Source organism: Callorhinchus milii, unplaced genomic scaffold, assembly GCF_018977255.1.
Source record: "Callorhinchus milii isolate IMCB2004 unplaced genomic scaffold, IMCB_Cmil_1.0 Scaffold16, whole genome shotgun sequence".
Taxonomy (NCBI): domain Eukaryota; kingdom Metazoa; phylum Chordata; class Chondrichthyes; order Chimaeriformes; family Callorhinchidae; genus Callorhinchus; species Callorhinchus milii.
The window spans coordinates 16,517,215-16,539,386 of record NW_024704757.1 but is presented as its reverse complement, the minus strand read 5'-3'; the positions used below and the strand labels follow the sequence as shown (position 1 = coordinate 16,539,386).

General features: G+C 42.9%; 3 protein-coding genes across 5 annotated transcripts in view; 2 read left to right on the top strand and 1 right to left on the bottom strand.

Moving 5' to 3' along the window:
- Nucleotides 1-13,372, top strand: part of LOC103186872 (myosin-16-like) — a 28,030-nt gene extending 14,658 nt beyond the window's left edge. The window contains exons 25-44 of the mRNA XM_042341258.1: nucleotides 75-161; nucleotides 732-877; nucleotides 1,215-1,305; nucleotides 1,399-1,455; nucleotides 2,191-2,277; nucleotides 2,647-2,892; nucleotides 3,343-3,460; nucleotides 3,893-4,020; nucleotides 5,903-6,099; nucleotides 6,243-6,375; nucleotides 6,598-6,814; nucleotides 7,218-7,354; nucleotides 7,676-7,779; nucleotides 7,912-8,104; nucleotides 8,382-8,585; nucleotides 9,126-9,251; nucleotides 9,748-9,918; nucleotides 10,082-10,282; nucleotides 10,749-10,982; nucleotides 11,997-13,372. Coding sequence (XP_042197192.1) covers nucleotides 75-161; nucleotides 732-877; nucleotides 1,215-1,305; nucleotides 1,399-1,455; nucleotides 2,191-2,277; nucleotides 2,647-2,892; nucleotides 3,343-3,460; nucleotides 3,893-4,020; nucleotides 5,903-6,099; nucleotides 6,243-6,375; nucleotides 6,598-6,814; nucleotides 7,218-7,354; nucleotides 7,676-7,779; nucleotides 7,912-8,104; nucleotides 8,382-8,585; nucleotides 9,126-9,251; nucleotides 9,748-9,918; nucleotides 10,082-10,282; nucleotides 10,749-10,952 — 2,847 coding nt within the window. The 3' untranslated portion in view covers nucleotides 10,953-10,982; nucleotides 11,997-13,372. The remainder of the gene's footprint in view (nucleotides 1-74; nucleotides 162-731; nucleotides 878-1,214; nucleotides 1,306-1,398; nucleotides 1,456-2,190; nucleotides 2,278-2,646; nucleotides 2,893-3,342; nucleotides 3,461-3,892; nucleotides 4,021-5,902; nucleotides 6,100-6,242; nucleotides 6,376-6,597; nucleotides 6,815-7,217; nucleotides 7,355-7,675; nucleotides 7,780-7,911; nucleotides 8,105-8,381; nucleotides 8,586-9,125; nucleotides 9,252-9,747; nucleotides 9,919-10,081; nucleotides 10,283-10,748; nucleotides 10,983-11,996) is intronic.
- LOC103186873 (importin subunit alpha-5) overlaps nucleotides 1-14,978 on the bottom strand; it is a 46,488-nt gene extending 31,510 nt beyond the window's left edge. Inside the window, exons 1-2 of one of the 3 annotated variants that reach the window (XR_488826.2) lie at nucleotides 14,909-14,978; nucleotides 13,785-14,670 (exon numbers count right to left, since the gene is read on the bottom strand). Coding sequence is in view for 1 of the 3 variants with exons in the window: in XM_042341256.1 (XP_042197190.1) it covers nucleotides 14,909-14,911 (3 nt within the window). In the remaining 2 variants the exon portion in view is untranslated. The other 2 variants (XR_006085538.1, XM_042341256.1) reach the window with 2 other exon arrangements.
- A 3,683-nt stretch (nucleotides 14,979-18,661) lies between these two features.
- Nucleotides 18,662-22,172, top strand: part of LOC103186870 (myosin-16) — a 28,200-nt gene continuing 24,689 nt past the window's right edge. The window contains exons 1-6 of the mRNA XM_007906125.2: nucleotides 18,662-18,946; nucleotides 19,635-19,778; nucleotides 20,059-20,215; nucleotides 20,615-20,642; nucleotides 21,112-21,208; nucleotides 21,750-21,842. Of these exons, the coding sequence (XP_007904316.1) occupies nucleotides 18,743-18,946; nucleotides 19,635-19,778; nucleotides 20,059-20,215; nucleotides 20,615-20,642; nucleotides 21,112-21,208; nucleotides 21,750-21,842 (723 nt within the window). The 5' untranslated portion in view covers nucleotides 18,662-18,742. The remainder of the gene's footprint in view (nucleotides 18,947-19,634; nucleotides 19,779-20,058; nucleotides 20,216-20,614; nucleotides 20,643-21,111; nucleotides 21,209-21,749; nucleotides 21,843-22,172) is intronic.

Here is a 22,172-nt window from a genome sequence, read left to right as displayed (position 1 = left end):
CCAGGTCGATGCCAGGGGACTCCAAAAACAAAGGTGACTTCACCACATTGTTCCCATCCTCTTTCTCTCCGTAGAAAACACTGGATGACCTTCAAGCCGAGGAAGATAAAGTGAACCACCTCACCAAGAGCAACGGCAAACTCAACTCCCAGATCCAAGAGGTAATGGGGTGCAGTGAATGGGACCGTGTGAACATTAACCTTTTGAAGAACACTGAATGAATTAAAAACTAAACTAATGCTTGTGCTACTTGGTGTTATGTTTTTACCTGCACTTCATTTCTGCAATCCATTTGATAACGTTGTCGATTCAATGGTTTTATACATTGCAGCATTATAAAATGTTGCTATTCATCACTTTGTATGTCTTTATTCGATCAGCCTGACACAGACATAAACCCATCACCATCCTTGAGTCTCCAAAACTAAACTGAGAGTCCCTCATATGTATACCAAATGCACGGAAATTTCCTGGGTTTGGAATGGAATGCACACTCTCTCCCCAGAGAACACACCCCGTTAAACCTAATTCCGGAGAGTATTTGGTGCAGGTTGATCATTTAGGCTTTTGTCGATTGCAATTAAGAATTGCTCCTGACCTTTTCTCAGTTGCCCCTAAGGCATAACAACCAGCAGCAAATGTTTTAACATGTACCTGTGCAGAATAGCAGTTGCCGGGGATAACACCAAACTCTCCTTAAATGTTAACTAACACTTGTGTTGAATCGGCAGCTGGAAGATAATTGGAGTCAGGAGAAGAAGATCAGGGCTGAGGTGGAGAAAGCCCGTCGCAAGGCTGAGGGAGACCTGAAAATGACTCTTGATAACCTGAATGATATGGAGCGCTCCAAGATTGACCTGGAGGAGGTGCTCAAAAAGTATGTACCACATATAATAACATACGGCTGTAAGCAAACTCACCTTTTACGAGGCGTCCTGTAACAGCCCCATCTCCAGTATGTGAAATGTGCATAAAATACAAGATGCATTGCACTTTGTACCGATACGCTTTGTGAACTGTAGGGTTTTGTGAATCTCGTGTTGCAAATTATTTGGAAAGCAAAGTCACCAACAAATTTTCAGGTTTAAAGAAAAGCTTCCCGGACCCAGTAGAAACATTGAAATCTTTTTATAAATCTTCCAACTATTGCCAACTGCGACACTTTTCACCCAACATTCAGTGCCCGCAAATCTAATGTCTATTGTTCATTATAGGAAGGAGCTGGAGATTAATTCGATGAACACCAAATGGGAAGATGAACAGTCACTGAATGCCACACTACACAGGAAAATTAAGGAGCATCAGGTACAGCGGAGCCCAATGCTGAGAACTATTACATGTTAATCTGTGATGATTTGGAGGGAATTGTATGGTAATGCATTGCTTTCTTATTCCCAGGCACGCATTGAAGAGCTCGAAGAGGAGCTTGAGGCAGAGCGTAACATGAGATCCAAGGTGAGCACCGAGCAGGATGTTAGCATTGCACTGGAACTGAAAATACACATTCTGGATCACATAGTTGGGTTTGGGTGAAGAGGGCCCTTTGACCCATCCAATCCCATCCTTCTGTCCTCACATTAATGTTTCTACAATTAGCAAACCTTTCATGTCTTGTATAAAATGGGAACTTCCATTATTAAGTGGAGTTCTGTAGCTCAGTGGTTAGTGCACTGGCCTCACAAGCGAGAGATCTTGGTTTGATTCCCGGCAGGTCGAAACCTTGGGCAAGTTTTCTTACTCCACACACCTAATAGTAATCCCTCAAAAAAAAAACAATAATAAATTGGTCACTTCAATTCACGACTGAATGTGGGACGCTGCTGTGTGCAATTGGCTGCCGCATTTCGCCCACAAATGTACAATCAATTCACTTTACAGTCTATTAGTGAAGTGCTTTGAGACGTCTAGAAGACGTGAAAAGTTCTATATCAAATGCAAGGATTATTATTTATTATTAAATAAATAGCAAATGATTGGTAATTTTTTTAAACTTAAAAGATCTGTACTATAAGCTATACTAACCAGAGAAATCAGTCACTTACTGTGTGTCCACCATCTCCTGTATAGCCCTGGTTCGAACATTCCTGCTGCCGATCTATGGGCACTCTACTATTGTGGGGGGCAGCAAGGGGGCTTAAAAGGTCCAAAGCGCAAGACGTATCTAACGATCTGCCTTTCTGATCCCTGCAGGTGGAGAAGCAGCGAGCTGAGCTGTCGCGAGAATTGGAGGATCTCAGTGACAGACTGGAGGAGGCTGGTGGTGCCACAGTTGCCCAGGTAACGTCACATTACGACATGTATCTATACTCCATAAGCCAACACCTTCCTAACCTTGCAGTAAAGATCTTATCCTAGAAAGCGCACAGAAGTTATTTTATGTGAAGGGTGCCATATAAATAAAAGTTGTTGTGGTCGTACAATACCTCAGGACACTGACAATCCTATTAGTTGCCTGGTTCATAGATATTGATGGTCATCACCTGTTTTTCATTTAACACCGACAGTACAAAAATCAGACACGTGCATTGCAGTTGCCACACATCTGGCGACAGATTGACGTTTCATCGACTTTAAGCCATATTTCGCATGGGCTGACGCACCTCCCCCCAACCCCCCCCCCCGCCCCCTCTTCCCTTCTGCCCACAGATCGAGAGTAACAAGAAGCGGGAGATCGAGCTGCTGAAGCTGCGGCGGGAAGTTGAGGAAGCCTCACTGCAGGCCGAGGCCACCGCCTCCACCTTCAGGAAAAAACACGCCGACTCCATGGCCGAGATGGGGGAGCAGGTGGAAAATCTGCAGCGAGTCAAGAGCAAGCTGGAGAAAGACAAGCAGTTCATGAAGGCTGAGATCGACGACCTGAGCACCAACTTGGAGACGACACAGAAAACCAAGGTAGCCGATCAGAAAGCCAAAGGGAACCGAGGGTGAGAGAGAGCTCGGCAGAGTGAAAACAGCCTTTCCTCGTTCCAAACTTTCCCTTAAAGAAGGGAGTTTTCTCCAGGTGTTCCTGCCTAACAATTCCCCAGATTACAAAATAACTGTTGACTTTGTGGCTGTTTGTGGCGCACTGCAGTGAGCAAATTGGCTGCTGCGTTCGCCCACACATGCACAGTCACGCCACTTGTTAGTAACTTTTGCAAAGCTCTTTGAAACGTACTCAAGACTATACAAATGCAAGTCTGAGGATTACTATTGTTATTATTGTTTTGATCTCATTAGAAATTATGGGGTATGAGAAATAAATCAATCTCTGCTTCTTCCTGCGGGCATTGTTCAATGTTTATGTTGTTCATCGTTTCAATAGCTGGGGACATTCCCATCCCATGTTCTTCTTCTAAATAGGTCAACTCTGAGATGCATGTCAGGAAGCTGGAGGATAGCCTAGCTGAGGCCAATGCTAAACTCGCTGAAATGGAGAGGAACACGGCAGAATATAATGCAATGAAATCCAGGTTCACAGGTACGCAGGCACAGTTGAGCGATAATCATATGGAGTTTAAGGAATAAAGTTGTGTCTTGTCTTACCCCGGACACACACACACACACACGACCATGTTATCTTCAATTCGTAGATGGCACAGAATTGTGTAAAATTCTTAAATTCAGTCTCAATTTGGAATGCATTTTTCTGCAGCGCTCGGTCAGAACTGCTTCTGTCTGAATCAATACTGAACTTAAAAAAAAAATTTAAAAATTAAATTTTAAGGTGTGATAGTCTAACAGGCTAAGATGAAGTGGAATTTTGGGACAGTGGCATACTTCAACAGCTAAGAAGCTAAAACGGAACCCGCTGTGTATATACAGGACATGCTGCTGCTGTTGTCCTCAAGCTCCCTGCTGAAATTCACTGACTCAATAGAGATATAATCAGACCGATCTTCTATTGTTCTAGCCGAAAACAGCGAGTTGAGCCGATCGTACGATGAGTCCCACAGCAGACTGACCCAGATCACCAGGATCAAAACCACCCTGAGCTCGCAGGTGGACGAGTTAAAAAGGCAGGTCGAGGAGGAGTCAAAGGTGAGACAAGCTCCAGTCTGTCCCTTAGTGGAGATGAGAGCAATGTGTTCGATTAACAGCAGATTGTTCTCCCGAATTTCTCACTCCATTGTCCTTTGGGACCAAGGCTTATCTCGTGAGGCTGTTCATTCACTTTGTGGCTGTTTGTGGGACATCACTATGTGCGAATTGCCTGCCGCTTTGGCCAACACAATACACATTCACTGCACTTCATGGTATATCCACGTCCTCGATGTGATATCAAATATAAGCATTTGAGTATCTCAGTGAGTATCGTTTCCTCCTCTACTCTCAACTCCACGACCACCGATGTCCTGACAGCTGCCTGTCCGACATCGAGTCTTGGACGAGAGACAACTTTCTTCAGCTCAACGTGCGAAAAACCGAGGCCCTCCTGATTGGCTCACGTCAGCGCCTCCGCACCTCAGGCGCTGACACCATCAGCATCCAAGGCTGCACTCTCCACCTCTCAAAGCCAGTCAGGAACCTCGGCGTTTTGTTCGACCCTGAGCTGTCCTTTCTCCCTCACATCCGCACCACAACTGGCACCGCCTTCCATCACCTCCGGAACATCGCCAGACTACGGCACTACCTCACCCCTCACGCTGCTGAAACCCTGGTCCACGCCTTTGTCACCTCAAGGCTGGACTATGGGAACTCTCTCCTCGCCGGCCTTCCCGCCACCTCCCTCCACAAGCTGCAGGTCATTCAGAACTCTGCAGCTCGTGTACTGTCCCGCACCAGGCTTCGGGACCACATCACACCCACCCTCGCTCGCCTCCACTGGCTCCCCATCCCCCAGAGGATTGATTTCAAGATCCTCATCCTCACCTATAAGGCCATCCACGGCCTCGCTCCCTCCTACCTCTCTGACCTACTGTCCCCCTACCTACCTGCCCGTACCCTCCGTTCCTCCGGACCCGGCCTGCTCCACGTCCCCCGCCCAAATCGCCCTACCATCAGTGGTCGGGCCTTCAGCCTCTCAGCCCCTAGGCTCTGGAACTCCATCCCCCAGTGCCTTTGCCTTGCTTCCTCCCTCTCCTCCTTCAAGGCCGGTCTCAAAACCTTTCTCTTTGACCGAGCCTTCAGCTCCCCTCTCGATTCTCTTCCCCCTCCTCGCTCGCTCGCTCGCTCCCTTCCCTCCCCTCACCCTGACCATTTCCCCCCTGCTCGGGTCCTGACCCAACTGTGCAGCGCCTTGGGACGTCCTCCTGACGTGAAAGGCGCTTTATAAATGGAATCTTGTTGTTGTTGTTGTGTCATGTAATAGTTTCCCATGGACAATGCAGGTATTTGTAATACCATCAGCCTCCTGGTGATGGCACTGCTGAGCTGGTGGGTGCTCCAGTTCTCAGCAGCATCACCTGGAAGGTAAACAGTATTGGAACCTGAGATCAAAGAACCATTGATTTGGCTGCGATTTCATGAAAATTTCACAGGTTTGAAACAACTAAAACATTGTGGAAAAATAAAATTGTTGAGAGTCTGCAGTATCTGATGCCAGTGGACAGAATTATGTTTTGATTTCCCAGTACAAATGTGATTTACATTAATAACCAAATATCAGTAAAACAAATCTTACTTTGGTAGGTTTTGGAGCTAAAACATCAGCAAGTTATGTTGCTGAAAGGGGAAGAAAGCATTTCTGGGATTACATCTGCTTTAGAGAGTTCCTGAGTGCAACGAATGAGCATCATTTAAGGCTTATATACCGTATGAGCCTTAAATAATGTTTGTTAGTTAGACCCAGTGTCTTGGGATGTCTTCTCAATGTGAAAGATGCAATACAAATGCAATCTGTGACCTTTGCCTTTCCTCTGCCTTTTTGTTGCAATTGCTTTGATGGTCTTCGGTGACTGACTCTGTCAACGTTGTGCTGCAGGCGAGGAGTGGCGCTGTGGTGAGCCTGGCCAATGCCAAGCACGACTTGTCCCTGATAAAGGAGCAGCTCGATGAGGAGCAAGAGGCCAAGTCTGAGTTACAGCGCCTGATTTCCAAACTCAATGCTGAGGTGACCACATGGAGGACCAAGTATGAGACAGACGCCATCCAGAGAACAGAGGAGCTGGAGGAGACCAAGTGAGTGTCACATATTATAATATACAGCCTCACATACCATATTAATATATAACATACCGTAATACCATTACCAGTAGTGAGATTGAGATGTGACAAGTCTGCAGATTCCAAAACTCTCTCTCTCTCTCTCTTCCCGTCTGTAGGAAGAAGCTGGCAGCTAGGCTACAAGAGGCTGAGGAGACAGCAGAGTCTGCTCAGGCTAGGGCTTCCAGTCTGGAGAAAGCTAAGCAGAGGCTGACTGGAGAGGTGGAGGATCTCACCATTGAGCTGGAGAAGGTACAAATTGAGATCTTCTAAATTTTATATTAAAAATGCTATGGCACAATACAAAAAAAAAGGTATTTCTTCCAGTGTCCTGGCAAACAATCCTCAGGCTATATTGTTGTTTCATTTCTAGCTGTGTTTAGGACATTGAGCACAAATTGGCTTCTGGGTGTGTCTACAAAATACACTGCCAGGATTGTTTATTCATGTGTTTTCCTGTGGCCTCTCCTTCAGGCTAACGCTGCAGCCGCTGCCCTGGACAAGAAGCAGCGGGTGTTTGACAAGATGTTGGCGGAGTGGCAGCAGAAGTACGAGGAGGTGCAAATTCAGTTAGATGCCTCACAGAAAGAGTGCAGGATCCACATGACCGAGGTCTACAAACTCAAGACCGTGTACGAAGAGGTTATCGACCAGCTGGAGAGTGTGAGGAAGGAGAACAAGAATCTGCAAGGTAATTATAGTAACCCTTGAGTTTTAATCCAGCGCTTTTCGCATCGGGAGGATTCCACAAAGCACTTTGCAGAATTTAATGTGAAGTGTAGTAACTGTGTATTTTGTAGGCAAAATGCGGCAGCCAATTTACACCCAGCAACTTCCCACAAAAAGCCATGAAGCGAGAGACTAATTTTTTATCTGGTGGATTGTTGGTCAGGACACCAAGTTAAACTCACCCCCCACCCCTCCTCCCACCTAACATGTCCAACGTCCAGTGTGAACTGAATTTTGGGAGTTACTCCATGGACCACCTTGTCCACCTATGGCTGACTGATGATGACTCGGGACAAGTCAGAGCAGGACACCATACCCAGTGCTGTAATGTGATGAACTCACCCTCTCTTTTGTGGTCTCTTCAGATGAGGTGAAAGACCTCGTAGACCAGCTCGGCGAGGGTGGGAAGAGCATCCACGAGCTCCAGAAGATAAAGAAGAAGCTAGAGATTGAGAAAGATGAACTGCAATTGGCCCTGGAGGAAAGTGAAGCTACATTGGAGGTAACGTAGGCAACTCCAATGTAATGTATTGCAACTGAAAAAGACTCAAACTGATTGGGAGGCCCCTGCCATTAATAATAATAATTGGCAGTAAATTTTTACTTGCAAATGGTGGTACAGTTTCGGTTGAGCACAGCATGGAGTATTCTGGTATTATTGATCCTGTTGAGATCCAACTAGTGCTACAACATGACCCTTTAGCCCTAGAATGACAAGTGATGTGAGAGGTTCAAATTTGAGAGGGGAGATAAAAGCAAACCCAGGCCAGAACTGGGAGCCCCGTTATTGCTGCTGTGTCCTGATTGTTTTTAATCTCTTCAGGTCCAGGAAGGTAAGATTGTACGTCTTCAGCTTGAGCTGGCACAGGTGAAGGCGGACGTTGACCGAAGAATCCATGAGAAGGAAGAAGAATTTGAGATCACCAGGTACATAGTGTAACCTAGCACTCTATGTTCTCCAGGTTATTATCAACAGTGAACATTTTAGAATCTGTCGCCTCAATAAAAGGGCTCTCAATAATTTCACTCCATTTTACATGTCTCAATGCACACTTGTAGGAAGAACCACCAGCGTGCCATCGAGTCCCTGCAGGCCAGCCTGGAGGTGGAGGCCAAGGGCCGTGCCGAGGCTCTCAGGCTAAAGAAGAAGATGGAATCGGATCTGAACGAGATGGAGATCCAGCTAGACCACGCCAACAAAAACAACGCTGAGCTGGTCAAAACCCTCAAGAAACTCCAGCAGCAACTCAAGGTGATTTAATAGAAAACCTTCATATCATTCCGGTAATAATCAACCTTGTTATTGAGTCCGATGTTCTATCAATAACTTGGTGGCACGGAGCCTCAAATTCTCAGAGTCATTAATTAATCACAATACATCAACTTGGAAATATTCAACCCACCCAGAAATTTTAAAAAGTTCTTAAAATCAGATCTTAATTTTGAAGCTGTTGAGAATTTAATTTATTAAAATGAGCAGTTAAGGTTCCAGACTGGTCACCCTCACACGCTTTGTTCCTTCACTTCAGGATATGCAAGCTCAGATGGACGAGGACACTCGCCAACACGAGGAACTTCGCGAACAGTACAACCTCTCTGAACGCCGTGTCAGCCTGCTGCAGACAGAGTTGGAGGAAATCCGCAGCGCTCTGGAGGCCAGCGAACGCTCTCGCAAACTGGTGGAACAGGAGATCATTGAAATCACTGAAAGATACAATGAGATCAATGTGCAGGTAAACGCCGATCTCACCCCCATCTGAACTTTCTTTTTTGGGCTCAGTTGGGTCATTCGACACACAGAAACCCATCACGCTTGAGGAGTTACTTCACATAACAGTAAACCTTTGTGAAACACTTTAACACAGCCTCCTGATGTGAAAGGTGCTATATCAAATGCAAGGATTGTTTATTATGTGGGTATTTCCATTTGTGTGAAATGAAGTGCTCTTGGGGACTCCTAGTCCTGCTCACCTTATCCCCCATAGTATTAGGTACAGTTTGGATTCTTACCTGAAGTTAGAGGTTTGTGTGCATTCCAACATGTACATGTTAACAGTACGTTTTTACTCAGCCTACCCTTCAACCTTGATCTGTATTGAGAAAGCACCTCAGTGACCCTAATAATCTTTTATCACGGTCCCCAGAAAATATTGTAGACCCTGGTGGATATGATGAATGATGAATCATGTCAGTGCTCAGTAACTTCTGTCTGTTTACTGCAAAGAAAATCCAATGTGAACTGATTCACATCATAACATAATTTCTCTCTACAGCACCAAACCATCGTGACCATAAAGCGTAAGCTGGAGTACGACTTTCAGCAACTCACAAGCACATACGAGGAGATGATCCATGAGTTTCGTGTGGCTGATGAGAAGGCAAAGAAAGCTATGGTCGATGTAAGTGTGTGACACCTCAGCCAAATGGTTCTGCTATTTCACACAATATGCTTTTCCCATCCGGTGTCAATATACTCATAATTCCCAGTCCAATACCCGGTGGGTCAGAACCAAACCAACTAATGATCCCACACTCAGTTCTAATAACATTCAGTTAATGTTATGGATGCGCTATAAGACATGACAAGGGAATATTGGAGATGCCAATGGAAGTGCCTCACAAACTCTATGCGAGATGCTCTTCTGAGGCTGGCGTTCAGCTATGTGCCTCGGCCAATGTAACAATCATCTTTGTTCCGGCCTGTATTGGGAATGTATATAACCATCCCTTAGCACAAACTGGAAAAGATATTTCTTTTGCCATCATTTCTATCTCTCACATTGACGAGAATGTGCTCAGCCTTCAAAAATAGGTAAGCGTGAAAAGTAAAGTCAGAGAGTTTTTCGTGTGGCAAGGATGTAAACGTGCTCTGGCTCTGGGTTGTTGTGTTCCTAGGTGACCCGCATGTCAGAGGAGCTGCGGCAGGAGCAGGACCATTGCATGCACCTGGAGAAGATCAAGAAGAACCAGGAACTCCACCTCAAGGACCTGATGATCAAGCTTGAAGAGGCTGAACAAATGGCCATCAAAGGAGGTCGTCGCATCATTCAGAAGCTGGAGACCAGGGTACGTCACAAAAACAGTGGAGGAATTTTTCCTTTGTACAACTGGTCAATTTTACTGTATCAGTTTTGCTGTTTGCCTTGCTGTCCAGCTTCTCACCAGTTTGCGGAGTGTGTGTGTGTGTCTCCATACTTATTTACGTGGCTCTTGCCTCCCTGCGGATTAGGTTAAAGAGCTGGAGACCGAGTTGGACGTTGAGCAGAAACGCCACGTTGAAACGGTGAAGGTCCTGCACAAAAACGATCGGCGCCTGAAGGAGCTGGTCTTCCAGACCGAGGAAGACCACAAAACCAATCAACGCATGCAGGAGCTGGTGGAGAAACTGCAGGGCAAACTCAAGAGCTACAAGAGGCAGATAGAGGAGTCGGTGAGTGCCCTGTATTGTGTATGCAGATTATAGGAACGCACAGTGAAGTTGAGGCGGCTGACTTTTAGAGTCGAGGAATAACAAACCCGGGACTGATGCAGTTCACAATAGGGTACAGACTACTTGACTGGTTGTCAGGTGATGCCTATGGATTTAACTTTGCTCTGAAGTGATGCGTTGGCAATCGAGGAGTGTAACTGGACACTGCTGTGCATAGATTGGCTGCCACGTTTCACCCACAAAATAAACAGTCAGTCCAGTTTACAGCATATCCTGTGAAGTGCTTTGAGATGTCTCGACAATGTGATAAGGAGCTACACCATATGCAAGGATTGTTAAATCTAAAAAGGTGATTCACTTTGGGCATCGCACCGGTCAGGTTGTGTTTACAACTATAATCTACATGATCAGTTGAGCTGCACAGTCCAATCACTTCATTGTAATGTTACGATTTCTCTCTTGACAGGAGGAGCAGGCTAACCAGAGCCTGACGAAATACAGGAAGACGGTGCATGAGCTGGATGATGCTGAGGAGAGAGCTGGAATAGCAGAGTCTGCTCTCAATAAACTCCGCACCAGGAGCCGCGCTGCTTATGGCAAAGGTTACACCTCGGTTGAGATCATCCAAGTGGCCAAAACGTCCTCATCCTCCAAGTCAACTGAGTCCTGAGCTCAGTCGCCAGCCTCCATCTCCAAGCTGGTAACTCCATTCATGCTCTTTCTGTGCATTAATGATATGAACTACTACCTACTATTACAACCTACTACCGCGAGCTACTACTACTTACTACTACCTACTACTTACTATCTACAACCTATTACTACTAATAATAATAATCCATGCATTTAATATAGCATCTTATCACATTGTTGAGACATCTCAAAGAATTAATGTCTTATTAATTGCCTGAGCGAGAGAGAATAGAGTATGGGAGAGGGGATTAAGAATAGAGTGTAGGCTTGTATGGGGCATAGATACATATAAACAATATGTTCCTATGAACCAAACTGGGATCCATTTCCTTACCTATGTTCTCAATAAAAGAAAATATATCAGTGCTCTACCGCTTGTTTACTGCTTGCCCAAATGCTACTGGCTTCTGACCAAGTTGCATTCCCTCACACCTATTTGCCCTGATGTGCAGGTAGGTGCCCAGGTCAGTGCTGCTAGTAAATCAGCTGCTTGTGTCTGTGAGTTCAGTGCCCTGAATCACCTTCTGCCTTTTCTTCCCCAAAACAACGCATTATTGCTTGTCAGGTACCAGAGAGAGAGAGATCTGAATGTGATGAGGCTCAGATCCTGCCATTCCATCCCTATTGAAAGCCTGAGCTCAGAAATCCATGCTATTGCAATTATCGTGAATATCTTTCCATTAGTTGGAATTAAGAATCAGAATCTGTTAAGTGTCCGGTGGTCGTTACCCTCATACAAAGAACTACTTTACGGTTTATTAATGATTGTTTGCATGACATCGCATGAACTTCAATGCCTTTGCCCGGGATCCAATATAAGTTACAACAAAAAAGGGTTTCTGTTTCTGGATATTCAGAAATCTACACCAAACGACAAGGAACAAAATGCCGAACACTGAATACTTCTTGCGGAGGTTTGCTCATCAAACCCTAACCTTTTACTCATTATTAGCAACACCAGCTTAGATCCTTTCATTAGGCATTCATTTTCTAAATCCAACTTTGTTCCCTTTGGTTTCAGGGTTATGCATAACCTCCTTGATTGCTGCTCATTATCAGGGTGGGCTGAAGTTACCATCATAATGAAGCCTTTTCTACGACTTCTGAGAGGATCTGACAGAAGCTTTGATCAGAGCAAGGCAAAGATTGATCTTGAACAAAGCCTTGAAAGATCCAACAAATGGTTAAGAAAATCTCTCTCTATATATATATTTACTGTATATATACTTTAACAGTCAAGGTCTTACTGTCACAAGGTAACATTGGCTATCCCCTATTGCTGTACGCCTGTGATAATGTGCTTTAATTCTGGAAATCTGCGTGCTCATGTCAAGGATAGAACCCGCATTTCTGTGTATAGCCCAGCGAACTCACCCAAGTTGTCATCTTCTCTGATCATCTAAAATAAATCTCTTGTTCGCAAGGTGCGAGGCTTTATCTGCCTGATTCTTTGCTGATACACTACTTACAAACGAGTATTAAAACGTTGCTGTTTTTCTTTAATCTGGGTTCTTTTTCATCCATTCCCAGCTCTCTCTCTTCTCCCCTCCACCACCTCCCCCCAATGATTACACCAGTAATTGCATTGGCATTTACTGAATATTTTGCTAAGTGTTATGAGGTTTTCATTTGTAGAGAGACTGTGGTTTGAAGTCATTAGATTAGGTCCCATGGCAACAGTCAGCTTGCTAGCTGGTCTCTAACAACTTCAAATAAAAAAAGGAATCTTGGTCTCTGAAGAAATTGCTTGATATTGTGATAGAAACATCAGACACACAGAACAGAGGGAGAGCAGTGTGTAGCAGAATAAAGGGACTTTGATTTTGAAGCAACTCTGACAAGACTCTGGGGAAAACATAGTTCTGTTCCACTTTAAAGCAGCACTGTTGTTTGCAAATACCGTTGTTGCAGCTCATTTCTTTTACGTTCCTGTTCTTTTGAGTAACTCATATGTCACAACTCTGTATAAGTACAAGAGAACAGTGAGCAGTTCAGGCTAGTTGTAAGGAGATGCTTTGTTTTCTTGTAGTTGGGGTAGATTTCCATCAATTGAAATGACATGATATTGCCTTTAGGTTGTGGCAGACCGCAGATAAGAAGCTAAAAACAGTACAGAAACAGTTTCCACTCTTCAAGTTGATCTTGGCTGTGATAAAGTGGATCGATTGGAAGCGGGGGATGGAGGGGGGCTAGTGGAAATAAACACAAAGTGGGATATATTCTCCTTGGGTCTAGATTTACTCTATTGCCCTAGCATTTCAATGTGCAGAATTTGGCAAATTATTAGATTCAGCCTTAACTTTTGAAGCAAGTTTTCTGCAGTTATTAAAAGAACTTTGATTGCCTTATTGCCAGCGGTGCCATCCTTCAGATGAGACATGAAAACATCCCGTCTGACTTTTCAGGGGGATGTTAAAAATTTCGTGGCACTATTTGAAAAGAGAAGGACATTTCTCCCAGTGTTTTGGCCCACAAGTGCCCCAGATTTTAAAAAAATGGTCATTTCACTTCATGTTTGTGGGCCATTGCTTTGTGCTTGCCTGCAAATAAAGGCACTGGCACTTTGCAGCAAAACTCTGAGGCGCTTTGTGATATTACAAAATGATAAGGTTATATATAAAATGTAAGCAATGTGATTGCAGAAAAGGAATTTCAAGACTGACTATTTAAGAATTTGTCAAATTCTGGAGGCTCTGTATTTGCAACTGCATTAAATTATTGTGAGTATTACCTCTACCTCTACCAAGCCGCACAGTTTTAAAAATGGACATGCAAATGGCTTAACTTGCCATTACCACTTAAGTCATCGTGCTGTCAATATCCCGGTCTCATTTATTCATGTATTTATAAATATGCCTAGCTCGCTGCTCCAGATAACTCGTCACTGAGCTCCTGTGACTTGGAGCGACGAGTTAACAAGTTTACTGTGTTTTGGCATTAAATTGGTAATCTCTGGTGTCAATCGCAGTGAAGACATTTACAAGACAAAGCCGTAAATGGGATGAAGTGGAAATCTCCTGTTATAAGCTGTGGTTGGGGCAGGTGCCGCTGCAGGAAATAAACAAGCAGAAAAAGTCAGAAATTACATACATACCGAATTGCACTGTATGCAGCGATTAGCCCTTTGGTCAATCATACGCGGCAAGCAAAGGCTTGTTCAGGATTAACGCAACAGCGCAAAATAACGACCAATACAAACTGAACCAGTTGATTCCAAACCAGAGATTGCTGGAGTCCAACAGTTCACTCAAACAGAACTTCTTTTTTCTGTCGGCAAAAAGCTAAACGAGGAGCAAATTGTTTTAAGACGCAACTAGAAAGATGGAAATTTACATAGATATTATTCACACACATTCAAGGAGAATGAAATGAACTCAGAAACTGGACACTTAATTTCAGCTTCTGAGCACAGCACAGTTTCAATCCCATCCTTGTCCCCCAATGAGTTCCAACACATTTGTACGGTATTTTCATTAGTGGCCTCTTGAGATGAACAGGCAGAAGAGCAGACATCTGAACTCTTCTGGGGGCTTATTATGAAGTCACTCTATGCTTCAGACACAAAGAGGAGCAGGGAGGTTGCTGGATGAGATGTACTGTGTCATTTTACGCCCAGGCGAAAGGGAATCACTGCTTCCCCTTTCTGCCGGATAACCTCGATAAGAACTTATCCATTGTCTGGTGAGTGGATTACCCTGAAATTCAGATGACAAGCACTTGGAAGCAGAGCAGAATGAAGCACATAACAATACATAAAAACTAAGACACTTTTTACGTCAAGTTTTGGTGGAACGTTTATCCAGCAGCGAGAGACTTACTGTTGTAATTCAGCAGAAACTCCCCTCCACAAGGCGTGACATAGTTACATTACTGAAGCTCACACTGCATTACAAAATGACTAGCATGCTTTGCAAAGTTTGGCAAAAGAAATACCATTGAAACTCCAACCAGATTTGCCCACTTGAAGCCTCACTGGCCGCCAGAGAGAATGAGGCAGGCATTGCTGTCTGTAGTCTTGTTTTATACATTACCCGTCCTCCTGAGCAAGCAGCAACTTAAAATAAGACATGGAAAACTTCAGATGCCTCTGTCTGGGTTCTGATTGGGTTTCACTCAGTCCCTGTGGAGGGAACAATTAATAGCTGTTTCTTGGGAATTCTGTGGTCTGCTAAATCTCCTTATAAGGGATGGCAAACATGCCAATGGGAATGACTGTAATACTTAATATAATATAGCTTTGCTAAGCATTACATTAGCCTCTGAAATACAACACTGAGGGAATTGGGGCTGCAATTATGTCTCAAAGCAAATGGTAATTGTTTTATCAAAGTAACAATCCTTACACTTGATATAGCATCGCCCCACAGCATGTCGAACACCTCAAAGTGCTTCATAGGATTTACTCTGAAGTGTAGTGACCGTGTATTTGTAGGCGAACGCAGCAGCCAATTTGTACACGGCAATACCCACAAACTTCCATGAAGTGAGTTGAATTTTATCCGGGGAGATTATTGGGCGTGACACCAGGAGAAACTCAATTCTCTTTTTGAATAGTGCCGTGTGATTTATCCATCTTGGGAGTATTTTGCATCTCTCTGTTGGGAGTTAGAGGGACCCAGCACTTTGAGAATGTGCAAGTCCAGTCTACATATCCAAAAGTCCTGAGAAAGATGTACAAATTTGTTGGCACTGCAGCACTAATTTTCTGGCCAATTTTCAGCCATTATCCAAGATTCTGACAACAAGAGTAATCCATCCCAGTTGAGCTTTTAGCAGCATGGCATGTAACTGAAATTTGCTGCTTGGGGTACGATTTCAATGTTTTTTTTTAACCTTGCCATTTGATACACATCAATGCACATAAACTGCACATATAAAATATCTCCAACTCCCTGATGTGTCTTCATCTTACAGTCCAAGATTCCCAACTTGCACAGAAAGGATGAGATGATGGTGGACTTTTCCACTTGTTACTGAGCTTCAAATCTACCGGGTGCCATATTGAGCTCATCAGTGACAGGGCCAGCTTTTAATGCAGTTTGAGATCCTCTATTCTAATGGACTATTATTGCAAAGGGCTCTTCCAAGACAGATCTACCTCAATTTTACCAGGCTCTTCATTTTGCAAGCCTGTATTACTGATATCAAACAAAGTTAAACAAGTCTGTGTTCTTGATACAAAACTGACTAGCCAGCCTTTCACTGTCCTGCTTGAGGATGTCACCATCTAATTCAGAACTGACAGTAAAGTCTTCAGTCCGAAAAGACTACAGGCAAAGTGTGCAGCACAATGCTGCTGGTTAGCTGGTGTCTCTGCCCCCGAAATCCTCCATAGGCACTGAGCTCCCAACCGAAAATGGAGCCATTTCCTGCCAATTGCCATGAGTGCATTGCCACTGAACAAGAGTAGATTTCTTGCCCACTGACTCAGGAAATTCCAACCGACTCTATATTTATTCTATATATGTGGAATTTCAGAGCATCCTGAATTTAGCAAATGCTTCAATTAATTTTGAGACCATTTTTTTGCAACTTTCCAATCCTTGGATTGATATAGCACCTTATATCTTCGAGATGTCTCAAAGCCCTTCACAGAATATACTGTAAAGTGAATTGACTGCATATTTTGTGGGCAAACCATGGCAGCCAATTGTGCACAGCAGTGTCCAACAGACAGTCGTGGATTGAGTTGACCAAATTATTATTTTAGATTTTTTGAAGGTATTATTACCACTGTTCACCGGCCACCAGGTTCCTACTTACTGCTAGCTAAACAGAGACGTGTAGAGTAAGGAAACTTGCCTTAAGGTTTTTCCCTGCCCGGGTCCTCTCGCTTGCAAGGCGAGTGCTCCAACCGATACACTGCAGGATTTCAGTAAACCTAGAGTAAACCTAGACCCAGGTGATTTTCTTCCAGCAAGGGCTGTGGTTTGCATTATGATTTCCTTTCTTTTTTTGTCTTGTTACATTTTGTGACTTAAGAAGGAGCGAAATCCGCAACTCAGCTCCAAGTTTAGTTTAATTAAGCACAAACTTTTGACAAAGTAATGGCAACTTCTCACTGAGCAGTTAGAAAATCTAATGGTATAGGAAGCACTTTCCTCCTTTGCAATGTGTGAATTAGGAATTATAGTAATACAGTAGTGTCATATTTTAAATTGGAGTAACTGAGATACGCACCATTGCAACATTATCTCTCTATAACAGAACACCTGTTCTCTGTCCCTTATATGGACTTGAGCTCGACTCCAGAATTCCCAAGAAACAGGCTATTAACTAACCCATACACTGGGGATCGAGACTGGCCAATTAAAGGATAGGCAAATAGTTTTTTGCTGTAAACATTTTTGACACTTATTGCTGGCTCAGGAGATCATGTGAATTATAAAAGGGATCATCCAGTCAGACCCCAATCGCACCTCTGCCTCTCACTCTGGTAGGTACTGTGATGTTTGTTGTCAGTGTGTTAAGTTATTCACATGCTCTTTACATCTAACAGCAAAGTTAGTAATTACACTGCCTTTCACTGATCTTTGATGCATGGTTGACGGCTTGCATATAAGAAGGAAAATTTCATTTTTTAGTTTTGGGCTAAAAAAATTTATTTAAATCTTTAACTATACATCGATAGGAATGTCAACCTGGGTCCAGCTTCATTTTTTGGTTAGTCAATCAGTCACCTAAGTATTCGTGGGACACTGCTGTGCACAATTGGCTGCCGCGTTCGCCCACAAATGTAGTCAATTCACTTTACAGTATATTCTGTGAAGCGCTTTGGGACGTCTAGAAAACGTGAAAAGCGCTATATCAAATGCAAGGATTATTATTATTACTATCAAAAGAAAGGATTATTATATATAATCATTCTATTTTCTTAGCATTTCAGAGTTTTTCAGAGATTTTGAAGGATCTTATGGAAAAAGAATCTTCATCATTTAGGCTGTATTTAAGAATATGCCAGGTCCTGGTCAGTCTGAAATACCCTACAAAGAAAATAGAGTATATCTAGTCCCAGGTGAAATTTCTAACCTTTAGGGGCTTGTTTTTCTATGCGTTGCTGAATTGTAAAACATTCCCAAACATCAGCAGATTAAATAATTAATAAATTAGTGTTTTTTTTGTAATTTCCATGCCATCAAATATTTTATTTAAGTATACTTAAATTTAAATATTTAGTTTAAGTATACTTTCAAATTATCACTGCAACTTTTCATATCTTATTTATGTTTTCCTGTAGGAGTCCTGTAGGTTAGTGCTTAGAGCAGTCGCCTTGCAAGCGAGACACCTGCGTTCAATTCCAGACAGGGTGAAACCTTGGGCAAGTTTCTTTACTCCACACGCCTAATAATAATCCCTCCAAAACAAAACAATAATAAATTGGTCATTTTCAATCCACGACTGTGTGTGGGACAGTGCTGTGTGCAATTGGCTGCCATGTTTCGCTCACAAATATACGGTCAATTCACTTTACAGTCTATTCTGTGAAGCGCTTTGAGATGTCGAGAAAGCGTGAAAAGCGTTATACCAAATGCAAGGAATATTATTATTATTATTATCATCACAAAGTGGAAGCGTTCGTACAGATAAAAAAAATGACATTTTCCTCCCTCCTAGTGCAGAAGAAATGCACAGTGCCAAGGGAATCTTGCAGCAATGAAGATTCTCTGAACTATTTTCCTCTCCCAGACTGTTATTTTGTTTTATACCTTCAGGGGAGTGTCGAGTTCTCTTTGGGTTTCTTTGCTGTTAAAGCCAATTCAACTGAAAATGGCATCAAAAGGAGAATGTGGAGATGATGTTGATCCCATTCCTTTCCTGGCTCCTACCGACAAGGAGAAGCTGGAAGCTATCAACCGACCCTATGATATTAAGAAGTCTTGCTGGGTCAAGGATGAAAAGGAGGGCTTCATCGCAGGTGAAATCCAGTCTGAGAAAGGTGAACAAGTCACTGTGAAGACTGTCAAGAACACCGTAAGTCAAAAGATCTTAAAGGTTTTGAAGAAACAGTAGCGTGGTGTTTTCACCAATACTTGGTAGTTTCATCCATCTCTTAACATAAGTTGCAGCAAATGATACGGCATTCAAAGGTCAGAGCAAGCGAGGGCTGTTATTATTTATGTTCATGGCATCTAAAGATTCTAGTTACATTAAAGTGTAGGGACATCACCTTAACCGAAAACATAGGGTTTAGTTACTGCAGTACCTCTGCCTTATGTAAAGCTTGGTGTAAAGAGAATAGAGCTCCTCTATTTTAATAGTGATGAAGCAGCCTGTTTGAAGAGAAAAGGATTTTGCTAAATACCAGCCTGAAATTCCAAAGCCTGAATTCCAGCCTGAAAGTCTTAACCTATAACGTTGCCTTAAAATTTAAGATTACCCCAAATTATGGAATATTCTTCAATTCAGTCTTGGTTTAAAAGCCAGTTTATTTTTAAGAACTGCAGGAAAACTAGCTTCCAAATAAAGCCCGAATTGTAGAATTTTCCACAATTATGCACCATTTTAAGATGAAATGGACTAAGATTGGGTCTAATTTCAGATCTTGACATGTATCTAGCTGGTCCATTGATTGGTTTATGCATTATTCTATTGTAAGCCAATATAATAAGTTACTGATAAACTCCAGATATTCTTTTGTGTGCTTTTTACTTTCTTGTAGACTTTGACCCTGAAGAAAGATGAAGTTGACCAAATGAATCCACCTAAGTTTTACCAGGCCACAGACATGGCCAATCTGACCTTCCTGAATGAGGCCAGCATCCTGGACAACCTCCGCCAGCGTTACTTCAAAATGAGAATCTATGTAAGTTTGCCTGTGGAGACCTGTAGCATATTGGTTAGAGCACTCGCCTCGCAAACGAGAGGACCAGTTTCAATTCCCGGCTGGGGCAAAACTTTAGGAAAGTTATAGGGGTTATATGAGATAAAAGACTGTTATCCATTCCTATCCATGTCACGCTTCCTTAGTTGACAGTCTTCAAAATGTCTAATAAACGCAGTAGGAAGATGTTAAAACTGTTTGCTCTGAGGAAAGAGTTGCACATGTTTCCCAGCCTTTTATTGTACTTTTTGACTTTTTGTAGACCTACTCTGGGTTGTTCTGTGTGACAGTGAACCCCTATAAGTGGCTGCCCATCTACGGTGGTAGAGTTGCTCAAATGTACAAGGGCAAGAAACGCAGTGAGATGCCTCCTCATCTCTTCTCCATCTCTGACAACGCGTACCACGACATGCTGATGGGTAAGAGGTTTGGGCACAACATTGTCCTGTCATGACCATAGAACCCAAGAAATGCATGAAATAGTAAGAGGTCACTTGACCCAGTTTCCACCTCAGAGACACAATAAGAAACACAGACATGAAACTACAAAAGAAATATTAAATACCCTTTATTCTTCCTTTTGATGCATCAACTCAAATTATTTGCAGACATTTTAATGCCCATGATTCATTTTGCAATTCTCTTCAGACGGTTATATTTTCTACATTTGTGGAAGTTCTTTCATTCATTCATGCAAGGGAACACCCCGGGTCATTCGTGAATTTAGCACTTGTGGGACTTTGACGCTTGTAAAATAATTTGCGGTATCTTAAGTATTTTGAGCTCATCTTTTAAAACTCATGTTTTTCCTTTGGCAGAGCGTGAAAACCAGTCTATGCTCATCACGTAAGTAGCTCTTTGCAGTTGTGTTTTCATTTGTTAAATGCAAGTTGATAAGTTGATAAATACCGTTGACTTTTATAGAGTGTGATTTGTTACGATACAAAAATAAACACTGAAGTTAGCATTTACCTAGATATTTGACAAAAAACATTTGTGTTACGTTTTCTCCAGTAAATTATTGAGTAGTATGTTAAATACTGTTCAGAGAAATATTAATTGATCAAATGTTTGGGGTTTTCCCATTTTTTCGTTTCTTCAGTTGCAGTCACCAGACTTCAATTATTTCTGCAACTCTTTTGCAAATGTAACATTTAATAAAAAATGGCAAAGATCTGATGGAATTTTGGCCCCAAAGTCCAAAGCCAAAACATTCAAAGCAAAATATATTTTGGCTAAATTTGAACATATTACTTACTCTATTTCTTCCCCTCTCCCCTCAAAATGTAATCCTGTTCCTGTTTTCCACGAACAGCGGAGAATCTGGTGCTGGGAAGACAGAAAACACCAAGAAGGTTATTCAGTACTTTGCCAATATGGGTGGCTTGAAGCCAGCTGGTGGTGATCCAAAGGTAATGATGAAACTGGGTGACACTGAGGGTAGGAGGATATTTTTCTCACTTACAGATCTGTGCTTTATCCAGTGAATCTCTGTCCTTCACTGAAATGAGTAAATTGGAACACATGTGCTTCACTATTCATCCTTGATCCTCTTAAACGTTCCAAAGCGTAGCCTTTTCCCAGGGCACAGGTAGCATTGCACAGCGGAGGCATGCCACCCTATCTGCTGTAAGTGACTTGAAAGTCTGGCTGCCATATCATCTAGAACTCAATGTTGAGGCTGAGGCAATTAGTCATCCTCACTTGCACATTACTTAATGGATGTAAGTAATATTTGCTATTTACAGATATTGGATCCAAAGATTTGTGAGGCCTATTTGGTATTCCACGTCATTCTACATTATTCATGGGTTACAGGCTGTCTGCACTGAGTTGGCATTTGATATGTTATTCTCTGTGATGTTGCTCCAGAAAAAAAAGTTTAGTTGAGGATACTTCATGCAAAAAAAGGGTGATGATCCGACGCTTTTGTTTTTTGATCCTTCATTATAGGGCTCCTTGGAAGATCAAATCATCCAAGCTAACCCTGTGCTGGAAGCTTTTGGCAATGCTAAAACCACCAGAAACAATAACTCTTCACGTTTTGTAAGTTATTCTCTTGTCTCTCATTAGGTATCAGCGTGCCTCTCGTCTCTGAGTCAGAAGGTTAGGGGTTCAAGCCCCACCTTGGGACTTTGAATCACATAGTCTATGTGGGGACATCCTCCCGACGTAAAGGCGCTATACAAATGTAATCTTGTTGTTATTGTTGTTGTTGTCTAAGCTGAAGCTCCAATGCAGTGCTGGGGGTGTGTTTCATTGTCCGAGGTGCCATCTTTTGGATTAGACGTTAAACCGGGGTCCCGTCTGCCTATTTAGGTGGATGTTAAAGATCCCCGGCACTATTTGAAAAGAGAAGGGAGTTTCTCCCAGTGT